Genomic DNA, 18,030 nt, shown 5'->3' with positions numbered 1-18,030 from the left:
CAAGATTTTTCAAGCTCATAGTGCGGCACGAGGTGACGCGCTATGAGCTTGTATATCTGCTATTTTTGAATAGCCAAAGTATAAAATATAAAGTGGTTGAAGTGTTTAAAAGGATTGTGACACTATATTAACACATGTAGCTGGGGTTGGTTTCATTTTAGGCCCTCAAGAGTTAAAGATATAGTGCTTGGCAACGTGTCGTCACCACGGGGGGGGGGGGGGGGGGGCGTGGCATAGTAGCTGCAGACATACTGGTGGGAGTCAATGTTAAGTCAACCTGTTTATCCCCCACCAAGATGTCCGCCTCCAAATGACACTTGTTGACGCCCCCTTCAGGATTTTTTGCTACGCACTATAAGGGTCCATTTGGTTACCATCATCATTTAGCTGGGGACCACCTGGACTGCCTTAAGGACCACTGGTGTTCCCCGGACCACATGGTTGAAAACCACTGGTCTAGACCTAACAGATTGGTTAAAACAACATAATTCCCCCAGATGGTATAGCTTTAAAAACAGTGATGTGTGGACATAGAAACAAGGTCAGGGAAGGACATTCCTTTATAGTGAGATGAAAGTCAAAGACTTGGAGCCTAGTATATGATGATTTGTTCTATGACAGGGGTCTTCAACAGGGGGTCAGGGACCCCTAGGGGGTCCTCAGAGTTACTACAGGGGTCCGCCAAATCTTTGTGTGATAGGATTTTTTAACCACTTGAACCCTATCATCCCTTTTCTGAGGAAAACGTTTTGCCAAAAATAACAGATCTACAAGCTCACAACGCCTCGCGTGAGCTTGTAGATCTGCTATTTTTGGCAAAGAGGTATAGGTGTAGAGGAAACAAAGAGCAGACCTAATTTAAAACAAAGTTATGTAGTGGGGTTCCTTGCTTCATCTCTCTCTCAGTTAGGGGGTCCCTGGCCTGAAAACATTGAGGACCCCTGTTCTATGATCTATGATCATCTGTGAGTCACATGACATGAACACATGGGCTGACTGTTCAAGTCTAATGGGGTTTAAGTGGCTTCCATGATAATTCTGACATGATGAGTCAGACTGGTCCTCTCTTACCCTGCACGAGCATGGACAAGAAAACGACACTATCACTGGCCATAAATGTAATAAAATAAATGATATACCAAAAAATATATATTTCAGGCACACATGCATGATTGAGACTGAGCGCATAAACTACACGCATGCATGAATGCACGCACACACTTAGAATCAGGGAACTGAGTCTTTGAAGTAGAGTAGTGTACGCGCGCACACACACACACACACACACACACACACACACACACACACACACACACACACACACACACACACACACACACACACACACACACACACACACACACACACACACACACACACACACACACACACTTCACAAGATAGCTTCTTTGAGGACAGTGTCTCTCGGCTGTACATCAAAGCTGTGCTCTTCAAGTGCATCCACTGACCACCTGTTGTGCCTTTGCCCACGAGGTCAGAACATAAAATGCAAATGACATCAAAGAACAACATTTGCTCTTGAGACGAAGCTCCGGCTTCCTCTATTACAGCCTCCTATATCTATCGTCCTTATTATTCCTAAGATGTTTTCAAATATGATAGAGACAGGTGAGACATGGTTGCTGTATCTCTGAATTCTACAAACATTAAGTTTACATTTCAGCCTATTCTTTTACATTTGAACCATTTTGAACCCTATATGCGTACAGTATAGCTGACTGGAGTCTCCCAGGAGTCTCTAGTACTATAGGCCCCCCCCCTTTCCCTTTACACAAAATATCTTAGCAAGTAATGGCCGATCTACAAGCTCCCAACGTGATGCGTTGCGACGCGTTGTGAGCTTGTAGATCTGATACTTTTCATAGAATGTTCGCCACCCCGATTAGGGACGCTATATGGCTCATGTGATTATACAATTTTAAGTCTATTGAATGATTCTGCACATTGACATACCTGCGTACGACCAGTCGATGTCTTCTGAGAATTTGCGCTGATTCCGGTAGCCGTAGCCTTGTACCACTTGAGCTGCAATAAAGAAAAGGTGGGGGTTTAATCAGAACACGTTCATCATAACTGATTTCTTTGATCAGATTACATCAGTAACAAACACCTTTAACCCTTTAAGACCTGAGGCCGATTCTGCAAAATGTCTTCTAAATCCTACGAGTATTCTGAAAAAACGTATGTTTCTATAATCAGAGGTGCTCAAACCTTTGTCAAGGACCCCCAAAATGATATGTATTTGGCCGCGAACCCCCGTCTCAAAATATTTTGTTCCAGGGACCCCCAGATGCAAAGATTTGAGTTCAAATGTTAAATTTAATACAATATATATTCAAAGATTTGCACATATTTTCACGATTTTCAAAAATAGCAGATCTACAAGCACATAGCGCGGCACTCGGTGCCGCGCTATGAGCTTGTATATCTGCTATTTTTGAATAGCCAAAGTGTAAACAGTGTGACACAGATGCTGGTATGTCACGCCAACAAGTCTCGACTCTAATAAAAAAAAGATTATGAATGAACATGTGTCAACGCAACCATAAAACACCACAGGTATGCAATGCATGCACACAGACAGTGTGCACATCCAGCACACGAAAAAGCCCAAAGGGTCTAGTCCATTCCAACGATGCTTATCTTTTTACAAGCAGGAGTTAAGCTAATTGGATACTAAAAGTCAGAGAATATTGTACGATTCAAGGTATCTCTCCACTAAACAGACTATACTACAGATTACTACAGACTGGCAGTCCAATGAAGTCGGGAGATCAGTCGGTTGGAAGAGGTGAAAAAAAGTTGCTGAATGCACCTGAGACCCGACACCAAGGGGTGACTTGATGATGGAGGGGGACACTATATTTCCACACTCACTCCAGAGGGCCATCACTGGATATACTGTCAGACACCTCTTATCTCTGTATCTTAACTTTTTTCGTAAAATAATCGCCATTCTATATCACACAAAAGTAGCAAAAATAGCCGACTAAAATATTGTACTTTTACTCCACTAAAATCATTAAAAAACGTTAGTCACTATAGTTACTTTTTAGATTTTTATTTTTATTACTAAACATTCATTAACCACTTAAGCTCTATATATATTTCGGCTATTTGAAAATAGCCGATCTACAAGCTCACAACGTGTCGCGATGCGACACGTTGTGAGCTTGTAGATCTGCTATTTTCAAATGATTTGTATACATTTTGAAAACTTGAAATGGGACATTCTGCATGATGAGTACTTTCACCTTTGGTACTTTAAGTACATTTTTATGCCAATACTTTTGTACTTTTACTCAAGTAAATTCAGAATCCCGGACTTCTACTTGTAACAGAGTGTTTCTCCATTGCAGTATTGATACTTTTACTTAAGTCAAATATCTGAGTACTTTTTCCACCACTGCTGAGCAGCAGCACAGGGAGCTTTTTCTCCCCAGCATGCCTGCAGGACATTCACCACAACAGGTGCTGCAGTGGGGCAAAAAATAATTCTGAAGGACAAACACGCCATCCTAGTAAAACGGACTGTTTGTGATGATGTGAAGCGGAAGGCGCTGGAGGTGTGCCTCACAGCCCCCGGGGCTCCTTTTTCACCCAAGTGTATATGACTGTACCCAGGGACGTGCCGAAGGATTTGGAGAGGCAGGGGCTGGAATTTGAAAAGGGCAGCTGCAGCTGATTGCAACACAAGGATGCAACCAGTGGGAACACTAATTCAAAGGCACCACTCTCTTCACACTGGGTGTGATTTTTTTTTTAACAAACAATTACCATACTTTTAGGCCCAAAAACCCAACAAATCCGAAAAGGTATGCTTATTGTCATCAAAGTCACGCACCCAACAAGCTTTGAACTGAGCAGATTGGACCTTCCGTACCAGAGATAATTGGCCAAAACATCTTGAAAACGACCACTTTCGCATTTTTTTCGATCGTTTTTTCCATTGTCGCCTGTTTTTCTTTAATAACACGGGCTAGGAAGGTTGTATGGCGACAAACTAGATACCTGAGTAAAGTTAACTTTGAGCTGCATTCAACACATCCACTGCCATTTCCGTCGGCCTTATCGTTAGGCCGCTATAGGGGCCGTTGAAATGTTTTTTTTTTTTGTTTATTATTATCTTTTTTTCTGGAGACGGCACTTTTTTAGCGCCGGGTAAAAGGGCAGGGGCTCAAGCCCCCTTCCATGTCTATGTGTGCACGACGTGCATGACTGTACCCGCACTGTTTGCATTTCTGTGTAATAAAGTATTCAATCAATCAATCAAAGTCTCCAAAATTGTATTTTCCCCTGCGGATGTCTGAAAGAAACTAAGACAGTGGTTCTCAACCCGTGGTCCTTGAGGCGGTTCCAGGTGGTCCCCAGCTAAATGGTGGAGAGTTGGTAACCAAATGGACCCTTTATTGGATAGATCTTTAACTCTTGAGAGTGTAAAATGAAACCAAATGGACCCTTACGGGTCCATTTGGTTTCATCTTGCGCTCTCAAGAGTTAAATTATTCTTAAACATCTGCAGTACTTAATTAAAGAATTGTTATTTTGATCAGTATTTTGACAGTTTGCCTGTCATCTCTCCCATGGTACCAACATCAATACAGCATGGAATTGTGTGCAAAATCTTATCCAACGACAACAAAACATTCAAACTTTTGGGTCTGATCGATAGGCTAAATCTCATCAAATGGTGATTCCGTGGCTCAAATGCAGAATAAATAATGGACCTTGATATGAAAATGGATGAAAACCACTGCACTAAAACAAAAGAACAAAAATAACAAAACAAAACAACTAAAGAATCCTGAGCAGCTGCTCAAAAGGTTACTTGCACAATGTACGTATATAGACCATAGACTGTAAAAAAGAATGGACAAAGCCACTCCCCTGCTTTCTACAGAACGAAAATGAAGCCGATAGTTCAGGAACATGCATTCCTCCATCGTTAATATATACAGTAGGCCACGTCCGGAACTCAAACGCTATTGGTTGAGACCAGACACGTGACCAGCGAACCGGAAAACACCCCCAAAAATGCTATTGGTTGGGTAGCTTGTCAATCAAGAGCGGGGGTGGGGAATGAATGCTATTGGTTGTGTAGGTTGTCAATCAAATCATCCCGCCCCTCCTGGAGCATAGCCTACTTTATCGTCAATTTTAGAATAAATGGGACCATAATTTAGCAAAACGCATATCATGATGATTGAAAGGAGACTTTAAACTAGCAACTGGAAGCATATAGAATTTATGACAATTTTTATTACGGTAAGAAAATCTAGTCTAAAGTTTGTCAAAAACCCATTCACTTGCGCTAAAATAAATTCTTTCTGACACTTCAGGTCGGCGCAGGGTAAAACAGCGCCACTCTGGCCATTCATAAGCTTCCGTGTTGGCCTCATCGTAAATATCCAAGCCTTGCCCCTTGATATAGACAAGGGAAATAGACTATAGAATGTGAAGTGACATTTTTTTCATGATGTACAGTACGTGTGTGTGCCGTCTACTTCTTTTGCACATTTGACACTGCTGCGAAAAATACAAGTATACATGATATAATTATTATGCCTCTGCTCTTGTAAATCTTTTGACACAGCTGCTTAAAAGACACTGTGCCTGTCATTAAGCAGTTTAGAATTCTGCCGTTCTACCCGTGTCTTATCTTTATTTCTATTTCATCCTAGAATTTCTTTGTATTATCTTGTTGTGTTGTATTTTTAACCCATTCAATCCGGGAACGCATATGTGTCATTTTAGATTTCTTTGGCTATTCAAAAATAGCAGATATACAAGCTCATAGCACGGCACCGAGTGCCGTGCTATGAGCTTGTAGATCTGCTATTTTAGAAAAATCATGAAAAGTTGTGCAAATCTTTGACTATATATCTTTTAAAGCAAACATTTGTAAAATATTTTGTTCCAGGGACCCCCAAATGCAAAGATTTGAGTTAAAAATGACAAATAAAACCCTTCTTGAATATCTCTTCTTGAACAACAACACAAAGAGTTTTTTTTACTATATCAGTATGCTACAGTACTTTATGCAAACTTATTTCCCAATAATACCGAAGCAAATTCTATACAAATTATTTTCAACCAGGCATCACTCCCTATTGTGGGCTTGTCATTAGAGGCAAAATGTTTACATTTAAATAATATATATTATATATATATATATTTTTGGATGTTGAAACTTTGTCAACACATTTTCAAAATTAGCTAAAATAGCAGATCCACAAGCTCACGAGTCGCTTTTTGAAAAATTGTGAAAGTATGAAATAGGGCTTAGGTGGTTAAAAAGTTTTATGTGGCATTAATAAATCAAAATGAAATGTTCACAGTTTATTTTGCACATGATACTGCATGAATACAGGTTGTGCCTTGAGATTTTGACTTGCCCATTGGTGTTGCTTTTGGGCACAAAACATTGGAAAAGCACTGGTGTAATATCAGGATGTACAGTAAGTAGTACAGCTATCCTGAAGCCCTGAGGGCTTCAGCTCCAGGTAGAAGAATAATTGTCGACAGCTGAATCTCATTCCGTAGCAACAAGCACAAAGCTCCTAACTAGAGACTGACCCATGGCATATTTTTGGGTCCCATGCTGATCCCAAGTCCTAGACCAACGGTTCCCAAACTTTTCAGGCTGTGAAAAGTTTGGGAACCCTAAGCCTAACCCCCTCAAAATAATAATAATAATATATAATAACTGTGGACCCCCCACCCTGACAAGCACTTGGAATTGCAGGCATTACATTTAGTTTGATGTCGGTTCCACAGATAAATATTGCTAAAATAGCCGAACTGCAAGCTCACAGCTGTGAGCTTGTAGATCGGCTATTTTCACAAGTTTGCCTCTTTCTTACGTAATATTTGACAATTTGGCCAACTTGGTTTTAAAAAGATCTTAAAAGTCCTTAAATTGTAACTTTATAAATGTGCAGATACCCTGTATACACTTATACTGTATGTTGATTTGTTAACTATTGAGTGAGAAAACAAGGTCGCACATTAAGCTTATCATCTGGGGACCCCCCAAAAATTATTTGACCACTGTTCTAGATCACTGATAACAGATATTTTGTCAATAAGTGCAAAAGTTTGCAATCGATTTGAAAAACATAAGATTTGATCAATCTCTAAGTAAATAGACATTTCACATAAAAGGAACCTTATTTTACTAAACCATTTAAGTGTTTTTGAAGACTTAGAAAACATGTTCAAACTTTACAAATATATTCAGCAGCTAAAAGAGAAGATGATAAGACTTCTGGACCCCATAGCAACTTATCACACTGAAACAGTAACATTTATTATTCCTTATTATTCCTTATTCAATCTTTATTAGCGGACTCAGGTCCAAATACAGATACAAGGAATAAACATAAAAGAAACACATAACATCCAAATATTCCCCGGTAGGTCAGCCGAAGCCGTGCAGTGAAATGTTCAGTTAACTATTCATTGCTTTTCGGTGCCTCTGGCTAAACAGACTGGAGCAGAGCCAAGGAAACCAAATGTGGTTAGTGACAAAGCAACGGCCATGACTCAGTACTCATTCATGTATCAAACACTAGCTGACATGGTGAGTCGGTAGCAGTGTTGCCAGATTTTGTTCAAGGTTCAAGGTTGTGCTTTATTGTTACATCTTGTGTACAGGTACATAAGAGTAAAACTTATTTTAGTTTGGCTTCCTTTAGACAATGCAGCAGAATAGATAATAATAAAAACTTTTTTTAAAATTATTATTAAAAGAAAGAGAGATGTAAAAAACAATGCAAAAATGAATGTGTGTGTACACCAACAGCATTTCTTTGCAGTTGCTGCCCCTTTACTTTATATAAACAACTTCACAGTATCTTCTATATACTCTATAGGCTAGACTATAGTATATTCTATATGGAATTGGTACTCATTTTCCTAACGCGTTCCGAATGGTGCATTGCACCTTGAAGAGGCAATACAAAACAAAAAGGCAACAAACTAAGTTTCATGCGGGTTTGCTCTCCTCCCACTATGGTCATGACGAGGCTCATCTTTTTTCTGAAGTGATGCCTCTGGCCACGATGACCACAATGAGATGAGATCTCATGATGTGTGTGGTGTTGATTCTGTCTAAGCTTTGGCTGGTGTTGGTCTAATTCAGGATTAGCTGTTTTGCTGCCTGGAGATGGACCGACAAGATATCTCTCAAAGGACTTTGGTTCATGACTGAGCAGAACTCCAAGACTTCAACTGCATGGCTAACAACAGTAGTAGTAGTAGTGACGTTCTCAAGGACACCACGATACATTGCTGGGGCCGGGAATCGAACCAGGGACTTTCTGTTTCCCAGGCTGTCTCTCTACCCCGTTCAGCTATGGCCGGCCTAAAGCTTGCAGTGTGTGTCACATCTGACAAATCACATTACATTATATCAAAATCAAAATGTGTTATGTAAAATAAAAACAAAAAGAGAGAACACCAGACAATGGACATATTCAACTGTACAATCAATCACACATAACCAATAGAATTCCCACCCAAGGCAAACAACAGGTGCTGACTCACTGTAGCGCTGGATCAACTGTTTATTAGTGGTAAACACTACTAAGCAGCAGCAGTTATCTGAGGCTTAAGGACTTCAGGAGAAAGTAATCCTGTAGAGCTGTTGGATTTGTGGTTTATTATAGTGTGATCATATTTGAATGTGTGCATTAAATACTGACTTTAAAATACTAATATCCCCAAAAGTTTCTCCGTCAGTGTGTTGGGCTCAGCAGGCATGTTCAAAGGGTCATGACCTCACAGGAGCCATCTAGTTGAGAACCCTAAACCAGGGGGTCAGGGACTCCTAAGGGGTCCTCAGAGTTACTAAAGGGGGTCCGCCAAACCTTTGTGTTGTTTACAAAGTATTGACGGTTTAAGTGGTTAAACTAGAAAAAGTGCTCCTCGGAGCACAGGTCTCCGCCAGGTCAGGTACGTTATTGTGGCCTCCTGGTGGCGTTATAATAGGCCAAAGTGAAAAGGGTGGCATTTCTTCCTCAGCCTAGTGGGAATGCGTGTGTCAAATTTCACGTAAATCGCAAGCTGCGTTCCTGATTTGAGGCATTTTGTTCAAAACGGACCAATCCTGCAAACTTTGGAAGCCAACCTTAGCCAATCAGGATGGAATATGGAAGATCGGACAGATCCATGTTGACCACATGACTATAGAGATACTGTGTACCAATTTGCGTTATGTTTGGATAAAATCTGTAGGAGTAATATCAAAAAATGTGTTTTGCACAAATCGGCCTCCTGGTGGCGCTATAACAGGCCCATGTAAAGAAATTGGGGCAGAGGTTCTGAATTGTCATCCAGGGAGTGTGTGTGCACAGTTTCGCAGCGCATTTTATACAATTTGTAGTAAGGGGTCCCTGCTTCATCTCGCTCTCTTGCTAAGGGGTCCATCATGAAATATGTCAAACTATTCAAATGAGCGACATTTTAACTGTGACTTTTTAATTGCATGACACAGAGAATGTCTGCCTCCTTTGAATCCCACCGCATTGCCGTTGCTCCCGACCGTGATTCAGTGCAGTTTAGCTTTATAGTCATCGTGACATGTCTTTTTCCAGGCACACGGTTCTGGGTTTGATCCCAGGGAACTCGGAGAGTATGAGTAGCACGGCTGGGGTAACTAAGACGCGCGGTAAGAACTGGGAAATGATGGTAGGTGTGGCACTCCGCCTCAGCTAATCCATCTCCCTGGGGTCTGACACCTTGTAAATGAGATGCCCTCGTTGCTCAGCTGATACAGACAATAAGCCACTACGACCTACTTACTTACTTACATGACATGCAAGTCTCACACCAAGATGCTAATAAAGGAACAACAAGGTATAAAGGGCCCTATCTTGCGGGCCACCTTACCCCTTTTTAGGCATTTTTTACTATTTTGAAAAACATTTTCAAATAGTTCAAGTAGCCGATTTACACGCTCACAACGTGTCGATGTGGGCTTGTATCAAACTCAGAACCGTGTGCCTGGCCCAAAGGCGAGCGCTCTACTGACTGAGCCACCCAGATAAAAGGCATGTCCCGATGACTATAAAGCTAAACTACACTGAATCACGGTCGGGAGCAACGGCAATGCAGTGGGATTCAAAGGAGGCAGACGTTCTCGGTGTCATGCAATTAAAAAGTCACAGTTAAAATGTCGCTCATTTGAATAGTTTGACATATTTCTGATGTTATCACAGCATAGTTCAGGGTTCTCAACTAGAAGTCATGACCCTGCTGACTCACAGTGAAGTCCCAACACACTGACAGAGAAACACAGCTTTTAGGGGTATTAGTATTTTAATATCACTATTTAATGAGAGGGTTCCCAAACTTTTCAGGCCGCGACCCCCCAAAATAATCATATTTGAACTGGGGACCCCCCCACCCTGACAAGCACTCTTTTTAGACATGTTTTACTTTCTCATCCATCTGGTGGAACTGTTCACTCTGAGTGTGTTGGTCTTCATTGAATCATGTCCCGCTAACACTGAGGACCCGCTAAGGCCGTGACCTCTTGTCAAAAGGTCAGGGGTTGTTGGAAGTTCAAGTCTTTTTCTTCTTTTTTTTCATCACAAGCGGGAGAGGGTCTTGAGAGAGGATCTGTTAACACTGTTTAGGGCAGCGCTTCTCAAACTTTTTCATGCCAGGGACCCCCAAATTGATGTAAATTTGGCTGTGGACCCCCATCTGAAAATTTGTTGTGCCAGGGACCCCCCGAAGCAAAGATTTGTGTTAAAATGTTCGCTTTAAAATAAATATATTCAAAGATTTGCACGATTGGTAATCGTTTAGGGGAAACTAATGGTTTAGGGGAATCTAGTGGTTTGAGTGCATGTCTACTGGTGAACATCAGCAATAATAATAATAAGCAGCTGTCAGTCACACAGTGACTCAGTAATGAATGGAATGTCTTCAGAAATGAAGGGAATCAGTGAGTTAGATCTTGTGCTAGCTCAGTCAGTCCCAGAGATCAAATCGGCATAGAAATCGATTAAAGCACTGAACTTATTTCTAGACTGAAACTAATAAGTTAAGTCTTTAATTAGAAAACTCAGACATTCATAATCTCCACATCAATGTTCTCAATCTACCGCCTTCAAATAACATGTTTTACATTTTGTCCTTGCAGATTCTCTCTCTCTGTCTACCTTTCTCATTATATACTGTACGCATGCACACGCACGCACGCACGCACACGCACACACACACACACACACACACACACACACACACACACACACACACACACACACACACACACACACACACACACACACACACACACACACACACACACACACACACACACACAATATTCAGCTGTATATCGTCTCTGTCCGGCGGAAACCTCATACATAATTATGTCCAAAACTGTTACTTTTCAGGCTTAGAATTCAAAAATAGCAAAAGTAGCAGATACATTTCGAGCTTGTAGATCTGCTACTTTTGATGCTTTTGTGTGACGCTGTAGTATGATAAAGAAGGGCGTTAACTCATTGACTGCCATTGACGAGTATAGAGGATATGCGTGTGACATCATCATCAAACCCGGAGGTTATGCAGGAATGCCTACTGAGTGTCAAAAAAATACTTTCTGGCCTTGACAGCCCATGCATCCAAACAGAAAAGTCATACCTGATTGCATTAAACAACATTAAACAATGTTAAACTCATTTTGCATGTTTCTTTGCCACTCGATTTGCCACTCGATGTGCCATTCACTTTAAGCATGCGCATATCCTCTATACTCGCCATTTCAGCCCAAGGCCGCCATTGACAAGTCACTCGTCATGTGGTGTTTTCAGTGGTTTACGCTAGAGGGCGCTGTTCCGCAGCCTGTGAATCATGATGATGATGATGAGGAAGAAGAGCACAGCCAAAGATCACGTGATCAGATGGTTTAGTTCTTAAATGAACAAACGAACATTGATCTTGATAGAACAACAGAGCTATAATTCATATCCTCAGACGATTGTGAGTCTCTGTAATCAATACTATTATTGGGATTGCTAAGCTGTGCTTTTATTTTTACTTCTATTTTACTTCTTGGAGTGGCTGTATTATGCTGTTGTATTGTGCTGCATCGTACCATTGAGTTACATTCTGTACCACTTTGAAAAATAAATACATTTGAATTACAAAAAGATGGTTTAGTTACGGTGTATAGGATTTATAAAAATCTAATTTTCACTGCTTTCTGTTGCTTCTTGGCGAAAACAAGCTGCATTCAACTGCCAATAACTATGGAATGGATTATCGTGGCGGCACAATTTTTTTTGCGCTCGGAATCCCTGGCAAGGACAGCTATAGACGATGTTTTAACTCTGGCAGTTATTTACGGAAAAAAAATTATAATACGGAGATAAGAGGTTTCTGCCAGACAGCAACAATATCCTTCTTGCAAAATGAATTATGAATGGTCTCTGTTATCAATCTGAGGCCCCTCCAACAGACAGTCTCAGACAGTAGGTTGTGGCTGGCAGTAAAAGGATGCAACTTAAATTAAGCCCCTCTCTATCTTTTAAAGTGGAAATGGAAACTAATACAGTGTAAACATTATCCCTGGCATGAAACACCTGTCAGTATAACCAGCCAGGCGGATCAACAGGATTCAATTACAGCGTGTGCGTGCATGCGTGTGTGTGTGCGTGTGTGTGTGTGTGTGTGTGTGTGTGTGTGTGTGTGTGTGTGTGTGTGTGTGTGTGTGTGTGTGTGCGTGCGCGTGTGCGTGTGTGTGTTCATGTTGAGTGTGTAGTGAAGTGCACAGCCACAGTCTGTATTTAGTGCCAACAAAGGATTATCGTCAGAGGCCGTATACTCTTCCCTGGCCGGGTGATCATAGTCTGCCTGATTTATACTTAGTTACACGCTGTGACGCACGCCGAAAATAGCCGATCTACAAGCTCATAATGCGTCGCAGCGTTGCCGCGTTGTGAGTTTGTAGATCGGCTATTTTCATTTGCGTGCTAACTAAGTATTTATTTCATCCTTTAAGTTCAATGAGTGTTCAAGAGTCAGGTGATCTGTCCTTGTGGTCAGCAGCCGTATGACAAGCTGGACACTGTGAGATTTTAATGAGCCTTTGTTATCGGTCAGCCTTTGTTGCCAGATTTTGCAAGAGAAGTCAGCAACCAGGTCTAACAAGCCCAAAAGAAGCGACTATTAGGCTACATGAGCACTTTAAACCTATGCGCATCGGATATTTGAAATTAGCCGATCTACAAGCTGTGAGCTTGTAGATTTACTTTTGTATTTATTTATTGTGAAAAAGGTGAAACATTTTCAATATTTTTTTTACACATTTTAACAACAAAAGTCTATATACAGGGGTCACAAAATACTTTTATATGGGGGGTCCGCAGACAAATGTATATATTAATTTGGGGGTCGTTGACATGAAAATGTTTGGAAACATTAGGAAAAAAGCCCCAAAAAACACGACCCGCAACTAACCAAATATTTACAAGCGACTATACAGAAGAATAAGCCCAAAGTCGCTTATAATAAGCAGACATGGCAACACTAGTCAGTCGCTAACCAGGTAGTGTCTCAAGTCAGGCAACTCTTCCACAATCTTTAAATGCTACAGAGAGTCTGTACACCTCGTAAAAGTCACAAAAAGGAAGCTAGCTGTGATCTGCTATTCAGAACGGAAGGGCATTCATTTGACCAAACATACAAGGGAATATTACCTTTTTAGTACAGCAGAACAGTGGTCAATGACCCCTCTCTAGGATTCAAATCCAGTAACATCTTGGTCTATTTAGAATCAATGACGGTCGTTAACAAGCCATCAACGCACAGCGAGTGTGAACGACCCAGTCAAATATATTCAGTGTCTTAACGATGGTGGTTGAACAATTAAGCAACACTTCAACAGGTGTTAGGCATATTAGAGAGATGCATTATCCCAATTTCCAACACAGAGATATCCTCTTTTAAATGTGTTTTTGTTGCTCATTGAATTACATACACCAGGTAGGTTACAATGACCAATTTATAACTGGATATTCATAATAATTTAAAGTAATCCTGTGCATGTGATTAATTTGGATCTATATGGACAGTTGTGCAGATGCCAGCCTAGCTCCACAAGTAAAACCAGAATCATCAGGCCATAATTGATAGCCTAATTTGTTACATGTAGGCCATGGGTTTTCAACTGATTATGAACCAGGGACCACCACCCTGACTGAGAATCAACCTGGGGACCACTGTTGTGTTGGGAGGGGGGATATGGGCGTGGTGTGGGGGAAAACGCTTGAAATTAAATAATGACTGTTAAGGCCTTCATTTAATTTGTTAATTCGAGGTGAATTAAATTAAAGCCCTTAACAGTCATTATTTAACTGAGATATGCTAGTGGTCCAGAGCTCAGAAAAGATTGAGAACCACTGATCCATTCCTTTCCCCTGGTTGCCCCTATTCTGTTCTCTTAACCTTCCATATTAAACTCATGTTAACTGATTCATTGCAACATATATGAGCAAGCACGTGCAATTGATATGGGCACATTTCCTACTAATGATGACTCAACCAGGTAAACCGGTAGGCCTACAGTTTCCCTTGAAATTCCCATTTCTGTGGAAGTTCTTGAAATCCGACTCCCAAGTAACTGACAACAACATTTATGCGTCATCATACATCATACTGTTTCTCAACTAGTGGTCGATAAAATAAAATATAATACAAATCTTCACTTTCCTACATTACTAAATGCATGGTCAGTGACCACATGCAATACCTTCACGGACCACCAGTAGTCCACAGACCACCAGTTGAAACTGTAGTTAATAATTAAAAGTGCAGAGTGACAAAAGTTGTAAACTACTGAATACCAAATACTCAACTTTCTTCAATCTGACCAGGATTCAATGGGTTTCCCACATGTAAGTTGAGAACACTGTCCATTCTGCTACCACTACAGACACTACACTGTGCATTTAGCAAGACTGACTACAGTAATGTTCTAATCAATGTGGAAAGCAAAACATCGGACATATTTTCAGTTTTAAATGTCATGTTGTTGTATTTGATGGGGAGGGTTAGGTCTGTCAAGATACACTATTTCACGATACTACATGATGTTGGGCATATGATATTGATATGGTACATTATTAATGTTCTTTTCTCATGTAGGCTATCATCAAAATTAGCCATCATCTTTAGTTTGAAATAACAATTATAAAGCACTTTAAAAAACAATTACAAAGTGCTTTGTACAAACAAATAAATAAATGTGTGCAAGCTTAAGGGAGAAGTGGAGTTCTCACTAACTATAAAGGAGGACACATAGACACTAATATAACAAATATAATATAACACTGCATAACTATACATTCTACAAACCTCATATTTTTGTCATCTGGACTTTACCAACCAAGTGCAGCCTAGTTATTTCCAACAGCTCAAACAAAATAAATAATACCAGATACAGTACTATAATACCATCTTAGATTAGATAGGCCTATTTGAGAGTGCAGAGGCATAACTGCTTTGATGCATGTCACATTAACGAGCGTCAACAAGCATCAGCTGACACACAACACCTCCCCTCTGCAGTGCTTTAAACTGAAAGTGACTGGAGTCTGTTTCATTTCTCTCCAAAATACCTTGAATATGATGGAAGACATGATTAATAATTACTGTGATTATGATAAGCTTTACATTTCATATCATACACCATACAGCAAGAACTCCTATAACTTTCACCGGCAAAAAAAATAAAGTTTTTTTTTAATTAAAAAAATAATTAAAAAAATATTACAGTATGACATCATGACCATACCTATCGTCACATTTTAATACCACAATAGGCTATTTCGTGGGACAATATATCGTGACACTCCTATAGGCGGGGAGGGTTAATCTTTTTTTTTTAAACACTTGGGGAGGGTCATTGATTTTTTTTTTTTAGTCAAAGGGAGGGTCATGGCATTTTAAATTAGGGCACACGCATTTTCTCCAGGGGTATCCTTCTTTAAAAATCGACCTGTCCCTAAGCAGCAGCAAGCTAGATATATCTTGTGCTAGCTCAGTCCAGAGATCAAATCAGCATAGCAATTTGGGGGGGGGGGACAGGCTTTAGGCGGAAGTATTTGAAAATTGTGAGGCAACAGCACTGGAGAGAGAGAGAGAGAGAGAGAGAGAGAGAGAGAGAGAGAGAGAGAGAGAGAGAGACAGAGAGACAGAGAGAGAGACTACTAACTAACTGGGCAAAACTCACACGCACGTATAACAAACCAACACTGCTGCCAGGATAATTGTTCTCTCCCCACACCCAAACCTCACGGAACCAAACAACAAAGGCATTGCAAAAATTGCAATCTCCTGGCCATCCCACACACCCACTCAATCACCACCTTTTACCCTATATAATGCCCCGCTGCTCCGGGCGCTACTACAGAACACTGAGGTGCAAAAAGGCGCTCACACTGGGAAAAAAGCCTGATAATACCTGTAGTCATTAAACAACAGGCGTCGCTGGTCAGGCCTGAGTGTGTACCGCTGTCTGTCATTTTGTGTTGTTATTGCTGTTGTATTGTTGGCAGTGTGCTGTTGCTATTGTATGATAAGTACATTGCTGTGGAAAGGAATTTCCGCTTGAGGGACAACATCGTCCCAGTTTGAGAGTTGTATCTATGTCTGTTTTGTATTTTTACTGCTTTGTGTTTTATTGTGCCAATGTATTGACTGTTTATATAGCACTTTGGTAACCCTAGAGGCATTGGGTCCCATTTATATAGTCTTTGGTACGACAGGGGATCGAACCCCTGTCATATAGGGCGGACACTCTAACCACAGGGCCACTGAGCTGGTGGTTATAGTTCCGCACACAGACAGCCAGACAGATAATTGTGACTGTGTCTGACACATGCCGTCTCCCTTTGATCGTCTAATTGTCTGAATGACAAGTCGGTTCGGTTTCACTTAATTAGCTGTGGTGGCTTTTTTTTACTGCCAGGTCTGTGCAGCATGCAAGCGCCCAAGGTCTCTCTCCCCTCTTGTTGGCCCGTGTGGCCCATCGTGTGAATAGTGGACATGGACAAACAATTACTCACACACACATATACATCAAACAGTCTGAAGCTTGAGTTACAGACCACACCGGGACTGGTGATAATAGAGGACGGAGAGAGGAGTTGACGAGGAGGTCTATTGTCTGCGCCGACTACAAAGGACACACCTGCTGCTCAGACACATATCTAAGTTAAACCTGAAATTGTAATCCCTTGAGTATGAGTATATTTCAGAACACATATTTAAAGGTAGGTTAAGTGATATATTTTGGTTAAAACACAAACCTTTTTTGTTAAAAGGTTAAAGCACTATATTCTGATAGTAATCATTGCTATAGAGTGTTTGTTCAGTAACAGGAGTCTTCGTGTCTCTCCAGCTCTTTAATGAACAGAAAATACATTTTCAAGTAGGTGACAACATTTTAGCCAATCACGAAAGGGTACCCATTTATGACCATCATTTGTATAGTGTTCCAGTTATAGTGTCTGAGTTCTCTATCCTGATTGGATAAAATTGGTATCCTGACCTGAAAATGCATTTTCTGTTTAATAAAGAGCTGGAGAGACATGGAGACTCCTGTTACTGAACAAACACTCTCTAGTCTATAGCAATGAGTACTATCAGAATATATAGCCATTTAACATTTATTTTAACAAAAGATAATCAATTACCCTGCCCTTACACTAAAAGAGAGCAAATGCAGTTTTAGCTTTGTTTTTATTGTTTTGTCTAATGGCATGAAAACAAACAAAGAAACTAAAGTGAAACCATTAAAACTAAACTCCAACGTCTTGGTTCTGTTCTACCTGGTTGTTGCTCATCCGGAGCAGGGGGGAGGGGGGTGACTCCTGACTTTGAGGAGTCACCTCCTGTCGTTTGTTTGGAATTGGAACACTAGAGAGGTCGAAAGGTCATGACCGTCTCAATGTACAGTGGACCACTCATTAATAATCAATGATGGCTTTA

At 40.7% G+C, this 18,030-nt stretch overlaps 1 protein-coding gene across 5 annotated transcripts in view; it reads right to left on the bottom strand.

Moving 5' to 3' along the window:
• The window catches only part of ptprz1a (protein tyrosine phosphatase receptor type Z1a), a 109,367-nt gene that overhangs the window by 63,265 nt on the left and 28,072 nt on the right, over positions 1 to 18,030 (bottom strand). For all 5 annotated transcript variants that reach the window (XR_014601040.1, XM_084060503.1, XM_084060505.1 and 2 more), the window contains exon 2: positions 1,975 to 2,046. Coding sequence is in view for 4 of the 5 variants with exons in the window: in XM_084060503.1 (XP_083916629.1) it covers positions 1,975 to 2,046 (72 nt within the window). In the remaining variant the exon portion in view is untranslated. The remainder of the gene's footprint in view (positions 1 to 1,974; positions 2,047 to 18,030) is intronic.

The sequence above is a fragment of the Gymnoscopelus microlampas genome (genome assembly GCF_963454915.1).
Source record: "Gymnoscopelus microlampas genome assembly, chromosome: 6".
NCBI classification, from domain to species: Eukaryota; Metazoa; Chordata; class Actinopteri; order Myctophiformes; family Myctophidae; genus Gymnoscopelus; species Gymnoscopelus microlampas.
Note: the sequence above shows the minus strand (reverse complement) of the source record. Positions and strands in the feature narration are given on the sequence as shown.